At 43.5% G+C, this 17,218-nt stretch overlaps 1 protein-coding gene across 1 annotated transcript in view; it reads right to left on the bottom strand.

Annotated features, from left to right (window-relative positions):
- Window positions 1–2,824: 2,824 nt before the first annotated feature.
- Window positions 2,825–17,218, bottom strand: part of ELL (elongation factor for RNA polymerase II) — a 56,332-nt gene continuing 41,938 nt past the window's right edge. The window contains exons 7-12 of the mRNA XM_081314412.1: window positions 14,916–15,012; window positions 13,081–13,549; window positions 10,567–10,633; window positions 7,428–7,599; window positions 7,189–7,233; window positions 2,825–5,729 (exon numbers count right to left, since the gene is read on the bottom strand). Of these exons, the coding sequence (XP_081170538.1) occupies window positions 5,613–5,729; window positions 7,189–7,233; window positions 7,428–7,599; window positions 10,567–10,633; window positions 13,081–13,549; window positions 14,916–15,012 (967 nt within the window). The 3' untranslated portion in view covers window positions 2,825–5,612. The remainder of the gene's footprint in view (window positions 5,730–7,188; window positions 7,234–7,427; window positions 7,600–10,566; window positions 10,634–13,080; window positions 13,550–14,915; window positions 15,013–17,218) is intronic.

Here is a 17,218-nt window from a genome sequence, read left to right as displayed (position 1 = left end):
AATGGTGGGAGAAATAAACTAAAATAAGTACTGCAACAGGATTTATGATAAGGCAACCAAAATGATTAATAAGAAAAGAAATATTATACTAATATGACTATTATTCTTTAGGAATATTGGAAAAAACTATATACTCAATTGTTATTTATCAAAACAGTAAGAATTGTATTAACTCAATGTTTGCAAAAAAGAATATTTTTGGGAGAGGAAATCAACCAAAATTAACGTATGGAATACAGATTAATTTAATTTTAATTTTAATTTTAATTTAATAATATTTCTATACCGCCCTTCTCCCTGAGGACTCAGGGCGGTTCACAGGGCAAGAATAAAATACAAAGTTACAAATATTAAAAGAAAATTAAATAATTGCCCGATTTTAAAACAATTAATATATTACAATTATAAAACCCCAAAGATAATATTAAGAATACAAGAATAAAAAACCCCACCAATCCCCCATCAGGCTAGGCCGGCTTGTACAAACAAAAACGTCTTGAGATCGCGACGAAAGGAGCGAAGATCGGGCGCCATCTGGAGCTCTACCGGTAACTGATTCCATAGTTCCGGAGCGCCCACAGAGAAGGATCTCCCCCTGGGGGCCACCAATCGACATTCTCTGATCGGTGGCACCCTGACGAGACCCTCACTGTGGGAATGCACAGGGCGCAGGGAGATTGATGCCGGCAGCAGGTGTTCCCTGAGGTACTCCGGCCCCCTGCCATGTAGGGCTTTGAACACCATTACTAGTACCTTGAATCTCACCCGGAAGGCAACTGGTAACCAATGCAGCTCACGGAGCAAAGGTGTAACGTGGGAGTATCGGGAGACTCCCAACACAACTCTCGCGGCTGCATTCTGTACCAGTTGGAGCTTCCGGGTGGTCCTCAAGGGCAGCCCCATGTAGAGAACGTTGCAGTAGTCCAGACGAGAGGTCACGAGCGCATGAGTGACCGTGCATAAATCATCCCGGCTTAGATAGGGCCGCAACTGGCGCACCAGGCGAACCTGGGCGAAAGCCCCCCTAGTCACAGCTCCTATATGGTCTTCCAAGGTGAGCCGTGAATCTAGGAGGACTCCCAAGTTGCGAGCCCTATCTACGGGGGGTAATAGTTCACCCCCATAGCAAGAGGTGGAATGTCCGAATAAACCCGGGATGAAGGTATGCAAAGCCACTCAGTCTTGTCGGGGTTGAGTTGAAGTCTGTTCCTCCCCATCCAGACCCGAACCGCCTCCAGGCAACGGGACATCACGTTGAGGGCATCACTGGGGTGGTTTGGGGTCGAAAAGAAAAGCTGGGTATCATCAGCATACTGATGATACCCAACTCCAAAACCACGAATGATCTCACCCAGCGGTTTCATATAGATGTTGAACAGGAGAGGCGAGAGGACCGACCCCTGAGGAACTCCACAAACGAGAGACCTCGCGGTCGACCTCTGCCCTCCTGCCAACACCGACTGCGAACGTCCCTGGAGATAGGAGAACCACTGTAAAACCGTGCCTCCCACTCCCAATCCCCTGAGACGCCGCAGCAAGATACCATGGTCGATGGTATCGAAAGCCGCTGAGAGGTCTAATAGGACTAGAACAGAGGAATGTCCCCTGTCCCGAGCCCTCCAGAGATCAGAGATTATAGATCAGAGATTATAGAAATTGTTAAAGATTGTTCTACAATCTTTGTTCTACAAATGCAACCCAGACAACACACTGTTTACCAATTATTGAGTGATTTATGCCTTGTTAAAAAAGAAAAAAATGGGTATTGACCCCCAAAGCTTTATGCCTTTGCATTTTTTCACGTTCTTGCTCTAATCAGCCTTTCATACTCCCTGCATTGTCAGTTTCGAACACAAACTAAAAAAGTGACTATACAGTGAAGACAACCTCTAAGAATCCTATTTCTTGAACTCTCCAAATTCTGGGGTTTGCAACTTTTTGGTGTGGAGCAAGTTCAAATTACAACCACAATTGGGACCATAATTTCCATTGCTAAGCAAGGCAGTGGCAAAGTGAGGCATTCCTGATTTTACGACCTTTCTCGCCATGGCTATTAATTAAGCAAATTCAGCTCAACCCCCCCCCCAATTGACTACTACTTGGAAACCAGCAGGGTTGGTGAACACATAACCTCAGGATGCCACAACCATCCTAAATACATGCCAATTGCCAAGTACCCAAATTTTGACCATGTGATTGTAAGGGTGATGTGACGGTCATTAGGTTAAGGACATAACATTTTTCAGTGCTGTTGTAACTTTGAAGTTGGAAAAAAAAAAGAATGGTTGTAGGTAGAGGACTATCTGTTAAGTTTCCATTACCTCATGTTTTTCTAATGAGTGAAGAATTCCATTTCTGACAAGACTGCTGGTTGAATCTGTCAGTCATTCTCTCGTTGGTCCAATCTTTCTAACAGGCAGATTGTTCCATGTACCCTACTTGGAACTCTTTAATGGAAAGTGGGATAGATTCTATTCAGCATGTTCACTTCTAGGACCCCCTCAGATCACAGAAATCCCAAAGCCAGAGATTCTCTCAAAATTCATGTAAGAGTTCAGCACTTTAAAAGGTCACAGTGCCTGGGACACCGAGACACAGATGTCAAAAAAGCCTGTATGCATTTCCAACACTATGATTTTATTATGTGCTGCAAAAAATAATAAAAGTCAGTGTTCAGCTTTGTGTTTTATTTTTCCCTCTGTGTGTATGAATCCGTCCTCACCATTTTTTCAGAAGAGAAAAAGAAGGCCGAAATGCTATTTTAAACAGTATAATTTTGGCAGCGTGAAAAAACTGTTTTTCTTTTAATTCTTTTGTAAACAGCTTAATGGCTCAAAGTATCTTTTTATTTGTCATTGTACAAGTATTACAAAAACACGTTATGAATAAATTAAATCATATTCAAATAGGCTTTTGAGGGGAGGTGTTTTACAAAGATCCACCTACCCCTGCAGAAATATTTGCCTGGAGCTTTATAAACTGCTAAGATGGCAATAAAGCAGATGACATACCTTTAAAATCAAAAAACAAAACTATGCTCGTTTAAACAGTCTCAGAATGAAGCAGCAAAGCAGAACCTCACAGTACTTTCCCTCTTTTGGATAGTCATTAAATATCTGTTCCAAATTCTAGAAAGTTCCAGAATATATATTTTATTATATTTATATACACACACTTGTGTAATGTACACAATACATCTTTGTATCCAACTCTGATTTGCAAAAATATTATATTGAGCAGATTATCATATAAAGAACCGAGATCCCTCTTAATAATTTCCCTCCAAAAATATTTGTTCCCCCCTCCCAACTCTGCAAGATTTCCCCCCCAAAAAAAGATTAAAGACAGAACAGTCAACTTACAGCCCTTCCATTTCGCACTGTTCCTTATTTAAGGGAATTTAGATTTGATGTGTTTTGCGCTGTGCCACCAACCTCCATTAAGAGCTTTCAAGGAAATTAAGAAACAGACCCAATTACTATTTTTTTGTCATAAACTGGATTCCCTTGTAACGTTGCTATGATGCTTTCTCAGTGATAGCCCAGTCCTACAATGGTAAGGCTTGGATTTAGGATTGTCAGAAGTTGGAAGTGCCGATTAAAATGGGATAAAGAAAGAGGAGGACTGGAGCACACAAGATTGAAGTCTGAGTCCTGTATAGGATGCAAATACTACAGTTTGCCTCCCGCCTTGCCAATGCCTCATAAACTGATCAGCATTGTTTCACAGGAAATGGCACCTCATGACAACACACAAATTGCCTGCTGAAAATATCCCCCCCTCTCCCTTGTAAGTCACATCTTTTTCACAACTACAAAAATTTAAGAGCGGGGTGTGAAGTCTTAACACTCCTATAACAGGAGTATTTGACTTCAGTTTGGGGCCAGACTCCAACTGGCATTTGGGAAAGTCCACAGAAGCTAAAATGTTTGCATTTCAATCTAATACAAGAACTGCAGCAGAAGAAAATTAATTTGAATGCCTGAGTTAAATGCCTAGAACCGGGTTCATCCACTCCCATCTGCTCTGTTACTGTGTTTAGCTTCTCCGCTTTTAAAATCATCTCCTCCAGAGTGGACAGCACGAGAAATCTGTTTACAAACAAGCAGAAGATGGAGTGCTCCCAATCTTATCCTCAGCCAGCCTTATCTTAAGTGTTTGGCAAATAACCCTCCCATCTCTGCCCTGCCGTACGGCAAGAATGGTCAAGAGTGAAAAACTGCAGAGAGACTTTTTAAAAAAAAAAATCCTGGGCGATTTTAACTCGAAGAAAAAGATCAGGAGAAAAAGTGGCGGCCTCAGGCAGGACACCATTTCTATCGGGGGGGGGGGGCGATAAAAACATTTTGAATAAGAAATATGTTGCTTCATCCATGCTGGGAAATAATCCTGCCACAAGCTCAAAACATCTGTCTAAAACCTGAACTGAAATATGTTCTGGATTCAAAATTCAAACTACCAGGATGGTCAGAACAGCCCATTTCACAAAATATTTCCAAGCATACCTTTCAAATTCCAACGGATGTAGAAGAGGAAGGTCACAATGACAAAATTAGAAATGGGGGGGGAGGGGAGGAGGCAGATGCAGAATTGTGCTTTTTAATCCTCTGGCTGGCAGCTCGTGTTTTTTTTGGGCTGGCAAACGAGCAAAGCAGAAAAACAAAAAGCAATTGGATATATTCTTCAGAAAAGCATCCCTCTCTAATATGAGCATTGATTTTGTGCCGTTCCCTTTGGAGTTCAGCTAAAAAAAGGGGGGGGAGCTCAGACCCTACATTTTACCACGCCTCCCTTCCCCCCCCTGCTATTTACTATTATTGGGGGGGGGGGTTAAAGGGTCCCACCGAGACCACAGAAAGATCTGAGGATCATTCACAGTGAAACGGGACTCGTTCATCTTGATCACAGAAACAAGCTTCATTCTTAAGATTCCCCTCTTTAAAATTAATGTCCAGATAGATAACAGATTCTGTCTGGGCAGTCGGCAATTCATAAAACTAAGCTGCTGCATAGAGAAGGCAGGAAAGTTGAAGAAACTTCTCTGACAATGGCCAGCCATGCTAGGGACATTAAAAGCAGCATCCGGCTCCCAATTGGTTCACTATAAATCCTAGCCAGGAAGGAAAGGGGAAATTGCAGAAATACAAACAAGAAAGCAGTGAGTTATGCAAGAATTTAATGGACAGCGGACAGACAGGTTTGTATATGGAGTTGTTCCCTCCCACCCCGGGACCCGTGAGCTCTCCCCCAGCTGGTAGAATTTGCAACAGAGCCCAGACAACCCTTTGCTTATTGGGAGGTGTGTGGGGAGGATAAGAACAGTCAATTCTTGGGGAGGAAAGGTCATTTGTTGGCATCTAAGAATACGCAAACTTTCCTTTCTTTAACTGCTTTTTTTAATATCTGGGAAGAGACAAAGAGTTTAAAACGCTGAGATTAAGCCACATTGGTTCCTGGGTGTGTACAGTACAGTGATGGACTTCTCCCGGGGATTAAATCCTTGAGTCATTGAGCCCAGGAAGCTGGAGACTGACTTCTCCCTCACTGTGGGACTTGTTCACAGGTTGACGTCCATCTGGGTGTCTCACTCAGCCCCCCCCCCCGCCCCCGGCTCAGTGCCAAGACTGAAACTGCTGTTGGTCGTATTCAGCTATCAGTTTTTTGATATGGGCCAGTTTGTTGTGGAGATATTCACAGCGGTTCTTCTCCTGGCTGTAATTTGGGTTAGTCTGCCGGGGAGAAAAAAAAGAAAGAGAACAAGGTTGACTATGTTACGGTAGGGAAGGGAGTCTGCGCTAGCGGTTAAGGCACCGGATTAGAAACCAGGAGACTTGTGAGTTCTTGTCCTGCCCTATGTTGTGAAAGCTGACTGGGCGACTTTGGGCCAATCACCGGGAGACTGAGAGTTCTAGTCCTGCCTTAGGCATGAAAGCCAGGTGCGGGCCACTTTCTTCCTCAGCCCACCCTACCCCACTGGCTTATTGTTGTGGGGAAAATAGGAGGAGGAGACAACATGTATGTTTGTCACCTTGAGTTTCAGACGGTTCTCAACTTATGACTGTAATGGAGTCCGCCCACCCTGATCATAAGTCATGATGATTGTAGCCTGATCATGTGTACAACCCTACTTTATGACCCTTTTTTGTGGTGGTCATTAAGCAAACCCAGTTGTTAAGCAAACCCATTGGTTTGGCACGGGTGTAGTTTTGCAGAAAACCAGAAGTGCCAATATTCAACGAAACCATCATACAATGGAATCACATGACTCTGGAACGCTGCAAATGGTCGCAAATGTGACCCTATTGCTATGTGCCCAAAGTTCAGCCACATGACCACGCTTCCCCCCCCCTCCCCCCCGGGACCTTTGGTACTTTTAGTTGGGTCACAAGCAGCCCCAAGGCGAGTCTGTCTTAACTTCAAATGATTGCTAAGTGACCAGTGGTAAATCAAGGACTACCTTCAGGATTAAATAGGAAAGAAAAAAAGAGGTAGTGCCTTCAGTTAGGATAAAAATACCAGGCAAATAATTGCCTGTCCAACTTGAGTTAAGCGTTCTAGGAAACAAAAAAGAAGGAAGGAAGGAAAGTGAGCAGATGCTGTCATCTGATAGCAAGAAAAATAAGGGCTGCCTCTTGCTGGTTTCTGCCATCTGACACACTTCATCTAGCAACAGGCAATGCTTACTACGAGTTAAACCATCATATTAAAAGTAGTAGTTTATTGGATAGCTGCAATATACCTTTTGTATGCTGTCGAATTCCAATAACAGGCACAAGAATTCGGGGTCCCATTTCATTCATTCTACCCCACCTGCAGTCTTTTAGAAATGGCTTTTAAAAAAAAAGGATTTTCAAATTTTAAAATTAGCCATTATGGCAGATAACTTGTTGCCAGGCTCCATTTCTTACAGCCGGTCTAACTGAAGCTTTTTTCTCTAACTCGGTGCTCTCCCCAGATAAGCTAGAGAACAAGATCCAGGAATCAGAGACGGCCCTGGCACTGAGGGAGCTGCGATTGTGCAAGGAGTCAAGCATAGGAAGGCCAGTTTAATCCGTTTCCTTCAGCCAAGCTGCTTCCAATCAAGCCAGGGTTTTCTCAAGTGAGAAAATTAGGATTTAGGATGTTTCATCCCTGGTTCTCTCATCTCAAAATGCATTTGATTTTAACCAAGGAGCTCAAGTGACTCACCTTTTTAATTTTTCGGTATTCTTGCAAGATCTGATCGTGGATAATCTGCAAAAGAATGACATGCCACGTATTACAATGATTTCTAAAAACATTTCTGCAGATTTCTTTCTGCAAAGGCATCGGCGGATTGAAGAGGCTGCCTTAGCTTGCAGCCAAGATACTTTGGTTTCCTCTCCAATCTTCTTCAACTGCCCAGAAGCGCCAGCTGCTGACGTTGGCCAACCCTCTGAGCTCCCCACCTTGTATTCTTCCGAGCCCTGAGATAGCTGCTTTAGTTCTGAATCCAGCTGCATGAACCGTCGGGTTATCCGCTCAATACGAGCGTGGAGGTCACGATACTCGCCGTACTCCGCGTTGAAATCGTTCTTGTAGCTCTGACGTTGCTCCGAGGAAGAGATGGCGCCGTATTTTCTGGAGCAGCGATAAGAATGAAGAAAAACAAAAATGAAATAGCCCCAAAGGAAACAATTACAGGAAGTCCTTTCAAGTTACGACTAGAGTAGAGCCTGCCCATTATGGTTGTTAAGTCATGACTGTCGTAAATTGGATCAGTCCTGTGACAACTGGGCCTTGTGACTTTTTTTGTGGTGGTGAAGTGAATGTGGTGAACGTAAAGCAAAGATGGGCAGAGTTTTTATCAAAAACCTGAAATGAGTGCCAGTTGATGTCACAAAACAGGACCGTCTGCTGCCAGGAACAACTTCCCATCGCCCTGTGCGCTCACACAGGGAGGGTCTCTTCAGGGTACCGTCGGCCAGACAATGTCGGCTGGCGACCCCCAGGGGGAGGGCCTTCTCTGTCGGGGCGCCTGCCCTTTGGAATCAGCTCCCCCGAGAACTTCGGACAGCCCCAGATCTCCGGTCCTTTCGTCGCGACCTAAAGACATACCTTTTCTAACTGGCCGACCTGGACTGACGACGGGGTTTTTAATTTTAATTTTTATTGGTTTTTAGTGGGGCTTTGTAAAATTTAATCTCTTTTAATATTTGTATTCATTGTTTTTATTGTTGTTTTATTGTTGTTAGCCGCCCTGAGTCCTTCAGGAGATAGGGCGGCATGCAAGTCCCATAATTAAATTAAATTAAATTAAAATGCAGTCACGTGGCGGCAGGATGGTGCAAACAACCACAAACGTGGCTAGAACTGGCTTGTATCTTCCCTTTTCCAGGTAGGTTGTCACCTTGAACTGTCCTAAATGAATGGTTATAAAGGTCGAGGACTACCTGTAGATAGTAAATGGCTTGGGTCCGGGATATCTGAGGGAACACCTGCTGCCGGCATCAAGTTCCCTTCGTCCAGTGTGCTCCCACAGGGAGGGTCTTCTCAGGGTGCCACCGGTAAGAGATTGCCGGCGGACGACACCCAGGGATAGGGCCTTCTCAGTGGGGGCGCCTGCCCTTTGGAACCAGCTGCCAGTGGAGCTGAGGACTGCCCCTGACCTCCGTTCATTCCGCCGGGACCTGAAGACCTGGCTCTTCGAGCTCTCTGGCCCAGGCTGAGAATTAATCTTAATTTTAACTGGGGTTTTATTTATGCAGGGACAAATATAATTTTTTTTAAACTTGTTTTTAACTTTTGTATCTTGGTTTTTTAATCACCCTGTAAACCGCCCTGAGTCCTTCGGGAAAGGGCGGTATATAAATGTAATAAAATAAATAAAATAAATAAATTTCACCTACTTTTCTAAGCCTAAACCAGGGGTAGGCAACCTTGGCTCTTTTATGACTCATGGACTTCAACTCCCAGAATTCCTGAGCCAGCATGGCTGGCTCAGGAATTCTGGGAGTTGAAGTCCATGAGTCATAAAAGAGCCACGGTTGCCTACCCCTGGCCTAAACCTTCCACACCCAGACTAATGGGTGACCTTTACTGATCGTGACCTTCCCCAGCCTGCTGCTTTCCCCGACTATTCGGTCCTAGGGAGCAATGCAGCCCATCCAGAGCCTCATGGTGAGGAAGGCTGGTGTGATATCAGGCCCCAGAAGAACAGTGGAAATATAAAGTCGCAAGTGATAAGGAATGACTCTAATGACTAGAAAGTTGTAAGAACCTGACAGTCAATATTGTGCTATTGTTAGCCAAACAGATGGTGCAGCTGCATTCAGATGAGTAATATTTCAGGATTAACCAACAAGATGATTAACAGGCGGCTGAAGACAAACAAAGGGAAGTGTAAGCAATTCTTCACCTAATACCATCTGCTCGTAATATCTGCTGCTATGCTGGTGGCCATTAACAGAACAGTTTAACTGAATGTAAGGAAAATGTACAGAGGGGTGAGTTGCTCAATGACAAAGAGAGAGAGTTTGGTCTAGTGCAGGGGTAGGCCACCTTGGCTCTTTTATGACTCGTGGACTTCAACTCCCAGAATTCCTCAGCCAGCCATGTTGGCTCAGGAATTCTGGGAGTTGAAGTCCACAAGTCATTAAAGAGCCAAGGTTGCCTATCCCTGGTCTAGTGGTTAAGGCACCAGGCTAGAAAGCAAGAGACTGTGAGTTCAAGTCCCGCCTTAGGCATGTAACCCAGCTGGGTGATTTTGGGCCAGTCACTCTCTCTCAGCACAACCCACCTCACAAGGTTATTGTAGTGTAAATAGGAGGAGGAAGGTGTGCTTGTATATGTTCGCCACTTGTGAGTTATTTGTAAAAATAGTAAAGGCGGGCTATAAACAAACAAATAAATAAAAGGAAAACCAGCCATGAACAATGAACAATAAAACATGCATCTATCTATTGCTGGTACATTGGGCTAGCTCCTTTATGAAGGGAAATCCTCAACTGAATTTTATCACCTATACAAGAACTCCTCAACTTACAACTGAAATTGAGACCAGATTGTCCACTGCTAAGCAAGATGGTTAAGTGAGTTTTATAACTTTTTTTGCCACGAGTGTTAAGGAAATCGTTGTTAAGTCAATTCTGCAGCTGTTAAGCCCATCTGACTTCCTTCAGTAACACTGCTTGTGGGAAGATGACTGTGAAAGTCGCAAATGGTGATTACATGACCCGGGTCTTGCTAGTTGTAAACACATGCCTGTTGCCAAGCACCTGAATTTTGACCACATGTGACTGTGGGTATGCTGCAACGGTTGTAACTTTTTTCAGTGGCATTGCAACTTTAAATGGTTGCTAAACTGAACGGTTTTAAGCCAGAAACTACTTCTCTCTACTTCAATAATCATTGGGAGAGATATTTCTGGATTTGTTCAAGCACAGCAGCTCATGGCTTATAATGAAAGCAGCTCTTTTTTTTTCCAGGTCTCTGCATGCTGAAAAGTAGTTTTGCAGCTTTAATGAGATGCAAGTGGTCATACAAGTTCTGATGCAACAGCTGCTCTCTTACTGTTCAGTACAACAGCCCCGATCCTTCCACACTTACAGCAAGTAGTCTGGCCTCTCTGATGTAGAAGATGGAACACTGGAGCTGTCGCACGTCCTGTTTAAACCTAGGAGGAGGAGAAAGGGAGAAAGAAAGTCATGGGACTGTCGACATTCTCAGATCAATGCTCTAAAAATCACCCTCAAAAGCTTTAAAACAGCTTCGCAAGATTTAATGACGTGGTGTGCAAACCTGACAGAAATTCACAAAGATCAAGGACTCTCTTTAGGATAAGCTAAAATAGTACCGCTTGAAAAAATATTGTTAACAGTTGTAAATAAATGTGGATAAAAGTGTTTGTGGATCAATAAGAAATATCTGTTTATGCAAGAGTGGGAATCTGAAAAAATAGAGCTCAGGATGGCTAGCAAGTAGGCGGCTAGACTGGATAGGGCTACTTCTGTATGCCATTCGGGATTATTCAGGGATGTTGTGCAGAAAAAATAATTCAGATACTCATGGCTCATTAAAAAGGGGGAAGTTTAGTATCAGTACTGCCTTGAATGGAGATGTCCAACCTTGGCAACTTTAAGACATGTGGATTTCACTTCCCAGAATTCCCCAGTTAGCTAAACCGGCTCAAGAATTCTAGGAGTTGAACTCCACAACTCTTAAAAGTTGTCAAGGTTGGACACCTCTGAGTGAACATTCACTCTAAATTCCATTTTTGGTTCAGATATGGGCAAAAAAAAAAAAATAAGGATCAGAAAGGCTGATCACAACTCCAGGCTGTAGTTTGCAATAGTTTAAAATATCACGGCTTTTCATTTATTCCATTCGTTCCTGGAGCACAGGAGATCCTAGGTTTTATCACATTTGGTAGTTAAGCAGTAATTGTTATCCATGGAAGAATCAGAAGCTGTTATGAAGCCTCTGATTCAACTAGATATGCCACTCGAGTATAAAGCAACTTCCTATTATCACAATTAAGTATAAAAACTAGAACTAAGGAGAAACTTCCTGACAGTTAGAACAATTAACCAGTGGAACAACCTGCCTCCAGAGGCGGTGAATGCTCCAACACTGGAAGTTTTTAAGAGGAGACTGGACAGCCATTTGCCTGAAATGGTATAGGGTTTCCTGCCTGAGCAGGGGATTGGACTAGATGGCCTCCAAGGTCCCCCTTCCAACTTACTTATTATTATTATTAAACTAGTAGTTAGCAGTATTTCTAACGCTAATTGTCTCTTATGGATCCAAAGTGAGGCTGGTCCGTAAAAACATGGGTCACTTTTAGGAATTGGAAGGTGATTTGGTTTAGAATATAAAAGGCCAATTGAACAAGATTAGTCCATGCTACAACAATGGATATCCATGTATGGGAAAAACGGAGCTTAAAATAAAAAGTAAACAATTCTTCTATTCCATATGAGGTCTATTGTAAAGTTGTTAAATGAGATTTTTCAACAGGATTTTCAACTCTCTGCTTACTCACTCCTAATGAGCCTATTCAGATTAGGTAAGAAATAAAATCACCCTGGGGGACTTTTATGGGTTCCCTTAACAAACTTAAATCAAACTGAAGAAGCTACTTGGATAAGCAAAAAATGTTTCAAAAAAGAAAAGAAGTCCTGTTACCACAGTTCAACTTCCAGACAATTCTACCTGGATGACTGAGAATCTTCATCCACATCAGGATTCAAGCCTCTTCCCCTTCCTTGTACTTTTTGTGGTAGTCAGTTTGAAAACGCTAGCCACTCAACTTGAGTGTTTGTCCATTTTGCAACTTTTAGATTGCTTCAGATTAAAAGGAACAAAGCTACTGCAATTGCTTAGCAGGGTGTAAAAGAGAATCTGGATTGCAATTCCTCACTTCCCACGCCATCAGAGAATGACTCTGGAGGGTCAAAATGCTTATTATGTTCAGAACAGCACAGCCACCAGCCTTCTGTGTGCTGGACTTTTAAGCCAAAGACCAACAAAATGAAGCAGCTTACGAGGCAGGAGGACTAACATAACACAACCACAAATTCCTATTCTGTGTGGAGTCCACAGGAATGATCACAAAAGAAACTGCCTTCCAATTGGCCAGCCAACTGATTTGTCTACCTCTGTCTCATCTCTGCAGGTTTGCAGCAGCTTTTCAATGTCTAGAGAAGCATATTTCTCACTAGCTGTTCCTTGTTCTTTTTATTTGTGGCATCATGGACTGAACAAGGAATGATTTATATTCAAACCAAGATCACTGCCACCCAGCAATTATATTTTTATGAGTCAATACTCCTATCGTCTCCCCCCCCCACTGTATATTTGCTTAGGTTTGCACCCAAAGGATCAAACTGTAGATACACAGGTATCGCATATCTATGTTGTTGGGACACCCTGCCTTAAACTAAACATGTCTTTTCCTGGGATTGCACAACTGCTGCCTGATCACAGAGGGAGATGCAGCTGCTTTAAAGAGCTGTAGACAGATGCCACAGAAGCTGTCCCAGGTGTTACAAAGTCTCTTGTTGCCTCTGCATCTGACACACCACCAAATCCATCAGCTCCCTTCCTGGGTCCCATCCTCACCTGCACTGTCTTGTGAGGGGATCATTTTGGAGCCACCCTTCTTTAGTTCACAGTTGGGCTTCTCGTGGACCTGTTGCTGCTCCTCCTTCCTTTCTCGTTCCTTATGTTTCTTCTTCCTGGATTTCGAGTGCGCAACACAATTGTGCTTGCTCGTCTGGGCAGGGGCTGCGGCTGACCGGCTTGCTGTCCGCCTTTCGGCCGGCTCTGCCATCTCAAAGTCTTTGCCGTTATGGTTTAGATCATTGCTAACATCAGCAAGTGGGTCATGTGGCCTAGGTAGCTCCAGAGTGGGCAAAAGAGAGCTAGAGCTGACTGAATCAGCCGCCCCCATTGTGGGCAAAGAGGTCTCTTTCCCATTGGCAGAGCTGAGTTTGCCATTGAAAGTGGGCTGAGTCCTTTGGGCACAGTGAGAGATCCTTGGCTTTTTGTTGGCGAGGGGGTCAATAAAGTCCAGGGGCTGGGGTCGCTTCTGAGGAAAACAGAAACAAGATTAACAATGAAAGCAATGTTTGAAAAAGCATACAAAATAAGAACTGGACTTATCCGATAATAAAAAATATCTATTGCCACTAGGGGGCAATACAAGGCCACGTTTGTGTTCATTTTGGCATTTACTGATTTTTTTCCCCAAAAAGGGGAAAAAAAACCCCACAAGTGCCAATAATATTGCTATTCTGGTGTTATAGTGCTTTCCCTCTGTTCACAGATTTCTCCTGCCCAAGCGTGCCTCCGTGACATTCTACAGATGTCTCTTCCTTTGGCATTTGGGCAGGTTTTGTAACGCATGGACTATTCAGCACATATTTTTGTGTACATGTGTTCAAAGCAGTGTTTTTCAAACCTGGCAACTTTTTAAGATGTGTGGACTTCCAACTTCCAGAATTCTGGCTGGCTGAGGAATTCTGGGACCTGAAGGCCGCTTATCTTAAAAGTTGGCGTGTTTGAAAAAGGGCTGGTCCAAAGATAAAAACTGGACATAAATTTAAAGCAGGGAAGTCGAAAAAGAAGCTAGAACTGAAGAAGCTTCTTGAGGGAGGAAAAATCGAAACCTTTTTCGAGGAAAAAAAAAATTACCCCAGAAAGTCCAGTTGCCTTTTGGAAAACACCTTTGGGACAACCACGACTGGCGGATGAGAATCTCCATATAGACAATCAGGGAAATTGAAAGCTACACTTTCCTAGATGAAAGTACCCATTCCTTCAGCCAAGTCCTACTAGCCTGACCACAACAGCTTTCAATGTCAGTCACGGAAACTCTTCTGAGCAGTTCGAAGGGTTAGGGTTTTTTTTTGGGGTGGGGAAAGATCCTCTTCCTCCACCACCAATCTCTTCCTGCAAAGAAGCAGCAAGAAGTCTCATGGAACAGGCAGGCAAAGCCTTTTAATTCAACTCTTGATGTGAGGAAGGGTGGAGTAGCCTTGCTTCCCACCAGGGAGGGAGGGGCCAGCGAGTAGCTCCCTGGCAGCCTCCAGCTGGAGAGGAAACTGGAACTCACCTGTGGGCAGCCCGCACATCATCAAGGAAGCCGAGTGACGAAGGCCTGCTTTACAAACCACCTTCTGACAGTATGGGAGGCAAGAGGAAGGCAGATATGGGGGTAATCGTTGCAGCACACCAAGCCCAGCCAGCATGGGCTTGGAAAGCCCCTTTACACAACTGCTGCCTCCGAGTGAAACTTTACACTAGAACAAGGGGGTGTGTTTTTTAAGACAACAGCAAGGGCCTTCAACAATATTTGTGTATGCACTGAAGCCTGGAACTGCCCGGCCAATTTGAAAAGGTGTATCAACCTCATATCGTGGATGATATGTAAGCCGTGAGAGATTCCCACTCACCTGGGGAGGGGAGGAAGAAACGTTTGCGGTGTCCCTTGGCGGGCTGGGAGCAGAATTCTCAGGGACGCAGCTGGGATTCTGTGGCGGGCAGAGTTTCCTGGAAAAAGAACGGCCCAGCATTGGCTCTCAAGTAAAGCATCAACGACCGAAGCCACTGAGCCAGGAGCAAGTTAAAACATTCTGGATCAAAGTGCCAAACGTGTTTTTTTTTTAAAAAAAAACACCTCCATTTACTACATATCTCTCTACGTATGACCAAAACTCTTTTGTGTTTAGCTTTTTTGTCCCCTCACGTTTAGTCCAAACAATACATTATACCACAGCAATTTTTGACTCAAGCAACCTAACACCTCCTAACTTAAATCCACGACCCATTACTCCTGTGGTTTTGATATTTCCACGATGCTCAGTTTTATTTGCAAAGTTGTGGGCATTGCAGCATCCATCCCCACAGTCGCACGACTGTGATTTCTGATGCTCCTTGCCATTTTCCCGCAAAAACAGTGGGGAAGCTGGCAGGAAGTTGAAACTTGAAATTCCCACTGCTTTTTTGCCTGTCTGTGGTCCTTCTGTTTATCAGCTTAAGTAAGTAAATACTGACTTATTATTGAATAAGTTCATTTGCCACTACAATTATTTTTTCTATTTATGATATATTAATTATGGTGATTACTTGGTTATTATGATTATTATTACTTTGGTGTTTTGTATATACACTGAAAGCTTATGCACCGGAAACAAATTCCTTGAGTGTCTAACCACACTTTGCCATTATAGTGTAGTATAGTGTGAAGTGTAGAGTAGTGTAGTGTAGTGTAGTACAGCATAGCATAGCATAGCATGCATTGTATTGTACAGGTAGTTCTCAATTTACAAACACAATTTGTTAACTGAATCACTGCAGTTCTTACAATTACTAACATGGTTGTTAAGTGAATCTGGTTTCCCCATTGACTTTGCTTGTCAGAAGGTCGCCAAAGGAGATCACGTAACTCTGGGACACTGCAACTGTCATAAATGTGAGTCAGTTGTCAAGCATCCAAACATAAATCATGTATCCATGGGGATGCTGCAATGGTCAAAAGTGTGAAAAATGGTCATAAGTTACTTTTTTCACTGCCGTTGTAACTTCGATCACTAAATGAACTGTTGTAAATCAAGGACTACCTGTATTGTATCGTATTGCATTCCTATTCCTGTTCCATTCAATCAGAATAGAGCTGGAAGGGACCTTGGAGGTCTTCTAGTCCAACCCCCTGCTCAAGCAGGAGACTCTATACCAGGGGTAGGCTACCTTGGCTCTTTTATGACTCGTGGACTTCAACTCCCAGAATTCAACATGGCTGGCTGAGGAATTCTGGGAGTTGAAGTCCACGAGTCATAAAAGAGCCAAGGTTGCCTATCCCTGCTCTATACCATTTCAGACAGGTGGTTGTCCAATCTTTTCTTAAAAACCTCCAGTGGTGAAGCACCTACAACTTCTGCTGACAAGCTGTTCCACTGGTTAATTGTCCTCCCTGTTAGGAAGTTCTAACTTCTTAATTAATACAGACTTCTTAAATTCTATAAATTCCTCTTTGATCTCATGGGACCATCCCGCATTGGAATAAAAATAAATACGTTCAGCCTAACTTTAGTGTTTATTCTGATCACATCAGACTTTGCTACCTTATCTCTCAAAGGATGACCCATTCAAGGGTCGTCTGGTGAAGATTAAATTTTAGGCTGACCATATTTTTTTACTCCAATGCTGGATGGTTTTTCCTGACCAGAAAGCCAGCAAAGGCAATCGTTTTGTAGGACAGAAAGTGTTTTTCAGCAACTGCAAACAAAGGCAAAGGTAAGTGTTCACCTGGCCAGACTCTGGGGGTTTCCCACTCCTGGTGTTGTACAGGGATGTGTGCGGGTGTGCGTGTGTGCACAGGAAACAGACAGGACTCGCACAAATGCTGCTCTTCCTCACTGCTAATTAAGCAAGAGATGGCTCCATTTCCCCAATGTGTCATGTCTTCTGTTTCTATTGCCATGTTTTTCATTTGATTCACACACACACACACACACACACACACACACTTTCTTTTTTTGCTAAGGCAAACAAGAACTCTCTTTCCTTTTTCCTGTCCTGTTTGCACAATTTCCACAGTTTGTAAACCCAGCTGGCTCAGAGGAGAGACGCTGTTGGTTTAACAAGAATCTGAACGTCCGGGAGTTTTCTTTGGCAAATGAGGGGAACTGATGGGCACCGAAACCCAACTGCTGAATTATAATTAAATGGAAAATTACAAATTATACACAGACTGCAC

The sequence above is a fragment of the Vipera berus genome (assembly GCF_964194415.1).
Source record: "Vipera berus genome assembly, chromosome: 1".
Classification (NCBI taxonomy): Eukaryota; Metazoa; Chordata; class Lepidosauria; order Squamata; family Viperidae; genus Vipera; species Vipera berus.
The sequence above is the reverse complement of the archived record's forward strand: the minus strand, read 5'-3'. Positions and strand labels throughout refer to the sequence as shown.